A 5,926-nucleotide genomic window follows, 5' to 3' on the forward strand; every position below is an offset into this window, starting at 1 on the left:
AAAAAAAAATAAATAGTTAATATCTTTTTATGCTAATATTTGTTTGTAGTCATATAATTTAAAATTAAATAATGTCTTAAATAATGTCTCGCTAATAAAATTTAATATATTAGCAAATAGCAAATTGTGAAAGCCATGATTAAAAATTGCGTTTCGAGGATATATTAGTTTAATTTTCAAACCAAACGGTTACTCATAAAATTTTTTGTGTTCCACTATTTATTTTATCAGAAAACAAGAAAAAAAATTAAATATTTCCATTCTACTTTTTTCAACAGATCCTTTTAAGCACCTTAGTTGCCATTGCCGCGAGTCAGGGTTACAATCAAAATCCCAAGACAGCGGCTATCATTAGTGAACAACGTTACCTGGCCGGTGATGGCAAATTCGGTGCTGCCTATACACAAGAGGATGGAATTAACTTCAAGGAGGAAACCGATGCCGATGGTACACGTCACGGTAGCTACAGTTATGTAGATCCTACAGGCGAACGTCGTACAATTTCCTACACTGCTGGCAAAAATGGGTGAGTAAAGAATGAAATGCAACAGAAAAAGAAGTAGAATGATAGAAAAAGAATTTTAGGGTTAAAAACAAGAGACAAGTTAAGAGGTTACATGGATTTCTTCAAGCAGAACGTGGCCTATTTTAGGGCAATATTATAAAGTTTTTATGGAATTAAATTTTGATCGGACCACTACATCAATATGCTAAGTGGTCCAATTTGAATATATTCAGGGATGATACCGTTGCATTGCATAGTAACCTATGCCAAATTTCTTGGATAATGTTCAAACAACGACTTGGTTTTGATAGATCAGCTAGTATAGCTGGGAAGTGATTAGGGTGGTTCCAACAAATAAACAGTTTCTTGGTGGGAAATAGACGTGTGAAATATTTCTGATCGATGTCTCAAAAACTGAAGGACTAATTTGCGTACATACAGACAGACAGATGGACAAGACTAAATAGACTCGTCATATTAGTCTTTCGAAACATGAAGTAGGCGAGGTAACCACGGCTTATTCATAATTATATGAATAGAAATTAGTGCTCATCGAATAAACGGTTAGAAAGTAGAGTGAAAAGGAAAGATAGAGAATGTTTATATGTCGCATGAATAGAGACGACCAGAGGAGAACTAAAACATACCCATAACATTTCCAAAACTAGTACTTATTAATCGAAAACGTATCAAATAATTGAGAACTCTTATACTGCGCTCAAAAGGTTTGCGCATATTAGCTTTTAGGGGGGATAAGGTTAACCTCTCTTTTTGTCAACCCAGAAAGTTGAAAACCTGAAAGCTCTTTATATTAGAGTATGAGTCAGAGAGAGCTTTCTTAATGAAAAAGTCATAACCAAGCATAATAATGTTTGAACACCTTAAATTCCTAGAACTCTCAAGAGATTTGATATGAAAGTGAAATATGCATGGGGATATTTCTTATGATAGTCTAGATCACAGTTTATATCTTCCATATGTTAGTGTCTAAGGTAATTTTGTAAAAGAGATATAAATTTACTGAAATAAATTATAAACTTTTACTTCTGTTTAAGAAAAGTTGAAAGAAGTTATTAGTTGAAAGTAGTTTGCTATCAGGATATAGGGTGCGTTTTGCAATAACGATTAAATGTGAATGTCTTTTGTGGTGTTGCAAACTGTTTTGATTTATTGGTCGATTGCAACTGCGGTCAGTTAGGCAATTATTGAGCAAATGTGCGTGGAGCCATATTGTTGGCGATTAGGTACACTGAGTTAAAGCTGCCACCCATTGCCCAAACCAGTTTTATAGCAAAGGGGAAAGAGGGAACTCAGTGTAAGAAACCTGCATAAATAAATTATTGTTATCGCTCAGCTGCAGTAAATTGAATCAAGATTTATATTATTACTTTTTTTGCTTTTTGTAAACTTAGTTGTTGGAGCGTTCAGCTATGACCGCTGAGCTAATTGGTTAACCACTCTAACTACAAACAGTTACAAATTTATGGAGACCTCAATAAAAGGTGCTGCTATATGCTTGCTTATGAATAGTTAAATGTAGCAATTTTCGATTTTTCTGTGTGAACAAACAATCAATGTTAATTAGGCAACTAGCTTATAAAATTGTTGCCAACTTAGTAACTTAGTAAAGCAATTACAAATTCACATATACGCTAGCAACAATTGCTTAATTAAATAATTATAATTATAACAGTTTGAGAAAACGGTTATCTTAAATCATTTCCATTTATCCGCAGTTTCCAAGCCAGCGGTGATCACTTGCCAGTAGCACCACCAGCTCCACCACAACCCGTCCCACAGCCGGGCTATGCACCACAGCCACAGTACCAGCCACCAGCACAGTCTGGCGGTTACCGCAGCAACGACTACGATGATGGCTCCTACGATCCACGTTACAATGACCCCGGTTTCGGTCAGCAACAAGGTGGCTATCAGGCACCACAACCACAATATCAGCCACCAGCACCCGCCTACAATCCACCACCACAACAGCCAGCCTATAATCCACCGGCGCCACAATACAACAGCTATCAAGCACAGCCACAACAACAACCCTACTATCAGCAAACCACACCCAATCCACACCGCTTCGCACCACCCGGCAAATTGTCGCTGAATCGCACACCGGACGGCTTCAGCTACAGCTTCAACAAGGTCTAAGCGGCGGTCTCTGTGCTTAGGTATGTGGGTGTTGGGGTGGTCAAGCATGGCAGAGGCGGGGGTAAACGTAGAAGGAAGAAATAAAAGAAAAATGTGGATGTGAGCGTTAACACTATCTGAGCTATCTGTAACTAAGCGCTGAGCGCGTTGCGTCTGGCGTTGCAGCTGTGCGGCACAGCGCGCTAAGCTTGCATTTCTGTCTTCTCGAACTACTCGAACTACTAGCGATTTCTCATACAACTTATTCCTATCGTTTCAACTTAAATTCTGCATGCTTTGGTTTGTTTCATTTTCATTTCATTTCGTTTGGGTTTTGCTTTATATTATTTTGTTTTTTATTTTATTTTATTTTATTTTTTATGATCGCGATCAATTTTAATTTGCATTTACTTTAATATTCAATTATTTTCTTTGCTTTAAATGTGTTCTTAATTGTTTCTCATTTTCCTATGATTACATTTCACATTTCATACATATTTCAATCTCTCAAACTTCTGTTTCCTTTACATGAACGTTCACTTTGTGATATCTAAAAAGTAATGGCATAAAATTGTTGCAACAATTCCTTCAGGTTACTCTTATATGTAATTTATTTGTGCTTCCTTTTTATTTTTGTAACTTTAATTTTGTTTTTTTTTCTTGTTTTTTTGTAAAGCAATTGTGTCAAGTTTAAATAAAAATTGTTTTATTGTGAATATTATAAAAAGTGTTTTTTATTTACGATAAGAAATTTTGAGGGTTATTTTAACATTCTAAGACTAAGATAGTAATTTAATTTCCAACACTGGAAGTAAAATTTTAAGGAACCGAAACTATTTTTGTTTAAACTTTGGTGCTATTTGCAAATTTTGATCGTCATAGAAATTAATCTAGTTGTTTATATACTTAGGCCCATAGATATAGACGATAGGTCGCAGTGCAAAGACTGAATTTTTCTAGTTTCACGTAATAGAGGAGAAATGATTTGGAAATCTTATACCAAAAGTTCTCAGAAGTGCATGCTCCACAACTAATTATTACTAAATATATTCTAAAAACCAGGTAAGTCCTAAAACACAATTTAAGTTTTACACTTACGTTTTAAAGCGGCCGAGAACGTTTTGCTAATTCCATGATAAACACTATTTTTGACACGCGATCTTGTTGATTATTATTTACTTATTGTTGATGTAACCTATAATATAAACCCTATTACACCCAATACTATACCCTATAATATACCTTATAATATACCACGTCCAGCTTTATTTTGTGAAAGCTACGTTTTCATTTCTGACCTCATATACGTGTATTTTTTACTAAATAACTTAATTTATACGACTGTATTGTATAAATATTGCATTCGTCTAACTTACATCATATATGCGCTTATTGTATCATAAACATGCCACGAGAGGGGTTTAGCGACTCTGACAGTTTTTGTAATGTATCTGGGGAATTAACTTCCAAATTTCAGCGTGTATATTAAAGATAAATTCTACAAACTTGGCGATGCAAAACTTAAAGAGGGAATATTTTTAGAATCACACAACTGTTAAGGGAGATTTGAAGAAATACTTAATGATCTGGAAATGTCTTATAAAGCTTTGGGTTGTCCAAAAAAAGCATATGCTGGACTGTTATCTGGATTTCTTTCAGGCATATTTGTATGTTGGGAGGGAAGAACAAGACAAGAGTTTCGTTCCTTCGTGATCTTTCCTTAATATCCTTATCAAGTTAAACAGAACGTAGGAATGAAGGCAAATTATTGCTGGAGATGTGAAAAATCCTTTCAGAAGCCAAATGTTCACGAAAATCATGTGCACTTTTCTTAATTAAACAAAAAAATTTCTAAGTGTAGCTGATGTTTGAACTTTTTTGACAAAAAATTATTGCAAAATGACGTAACATCACTTTTCTTAAGTTTACAGGCGAAGGAAAATGGATATAAAAGAAACCAATAATTTTGAAACAAAATTTGAGTTTTGGTTATAAAATAGTGGTTATATTTGTCTGTGAAATTTCGATTTTTTTATGAGACGTTATTTTACATTTTTGGTAATGATATTTGTTTTGTACTATTCTTTTTCATTCATATTTTATTGTTTAGTGTTAGCCCTAGTACATCCTAAAATTGATATAAGATTTTATGTATCGAAAAAAGTTTAATTTTTTTTTACCCAGTATTATCGAATAACTCCAAAAGTTTTTATTGCTTCAACTTTTCAAATAATATTCCTTAGGTATTATACTTTAAGGAAATCCACAAGATATCGATTTTTTTTATTCTGAACCCACAACTTCTCAATATCCTTAATTTTCCCGAAATTTTCTTTATAATAATTATTCATTTTTTGATTTTCCAGTCATTTTGAAAAAGAACTTCAGAACCCGAATTCACAAATTTTCAAATATTTATAATATTTTTATATTAACGGGTTCCATGGGTTTTCTCGGGTAAAAACAGCCTTTTTCAACAATTTTCTTCTCATATAAAAACTTTAATTTAGGACTTGGACGAAGAAAAAAACCTGAAAGTTGTATTTTGGCAGACACTTTTACAAAAAAAAACTAAAATTTCACTGAAAATTCTGCGACACTTTTTTTTCAAATAGTTGTAATCTAAGAAAACAATGCTTCGTCAAAGCTTTAAGAATTGTATCTCAAAAACCTATATAAAATTCGGTGAAGATTGGCTGTGGAGTTCTCGAGAAATCTTACCAACCGACCTCAAATACACAAACATGTTTAAAGGCGACGCACTTAGCCTAGCTAGCCTCGAGAACACAAGTTCTCAAGCTTGTATCTCTGAAACTATTACTCGGATCAACTTGAAGACAATATTCTAAAGGTGTTTTAGAATTTAATAAGATAATAAAAAAATTGTTTTGTTGAAGCCCCTAAACCCATGTAACCTTAAAGCATTTTGTATTTAAATATTATATATTTTTGAATATTAATAATTTTTTCTTCAAAGTAGAGATAAAATAAACGTTTGATTATAAAAACAATAATAATGCCTTTTCATCAAATACCTCTCTGACTGTTGATAGAAAAGGTTTTTCTTTTTTAATTTTTTTCTAGTCAAATTTTTCAGCTCCGACTATTGTGCTGAAACGTGAATCAATCATATATTTCAAGAATCTATTTTGTATTTCTATCTTTTCATGGTGACTACAATTGCTGGAACTAATAAAATATGAATAAACATTATAAATTATGCAAAAGTATGTACTTACTACTTATTTTTAATTGTTTTTTTTCTTTATTAACATTAAACTT

The 5,926-nt window shown here is 32.9% G+C and overlaps 1 protein-coding gene across 1 annotated transcript in view; it reads left to right on the top strand.

Annotated features, from left to right (window-relative positions):
• Positions 1 to 2,902, top strand: part of LOC108975564 (DNA-directed RNA polymerase II subunit RPB1) — a 5,019-nt gene extending 2,117 nt beyond the window's left edge. The window contains exons 2-3 of the mRNA XM_018944124.1: positions 279 to 526; positions 2,242 to 2,902. Coding sequence (XP_018799669.1) covers positions 279 to 526; positions 2,242 to 2,665 — 672 coding nt within the window. The 3' untranslated portion in view covers positions 2,666 to 2,902. The remainder of the gene's footprint in view (positions 1 to 278; positions 527 to 2,241) is intronic.
• Positions 2,903 to 5,926: the final 3,024 nt, after the last annotated feature.

This window comes from Bactrocera latifrons, unplaced genomic scaffold, assembly GCF_001853355.1.
Source record: "Bactrocera latifrons isolate USDA-ARS-PBARC rearing strain unplaced genomic scaffold, ASM185335v1 scaffold_67, whole genome shotgun sequence".
Taxonomy (NCBI): Eukaryota; Metazoa; Arthropoda; class Insecta; order Diptera; family Tephritidae; genus Bactrocera; species Bactrocera latifrons.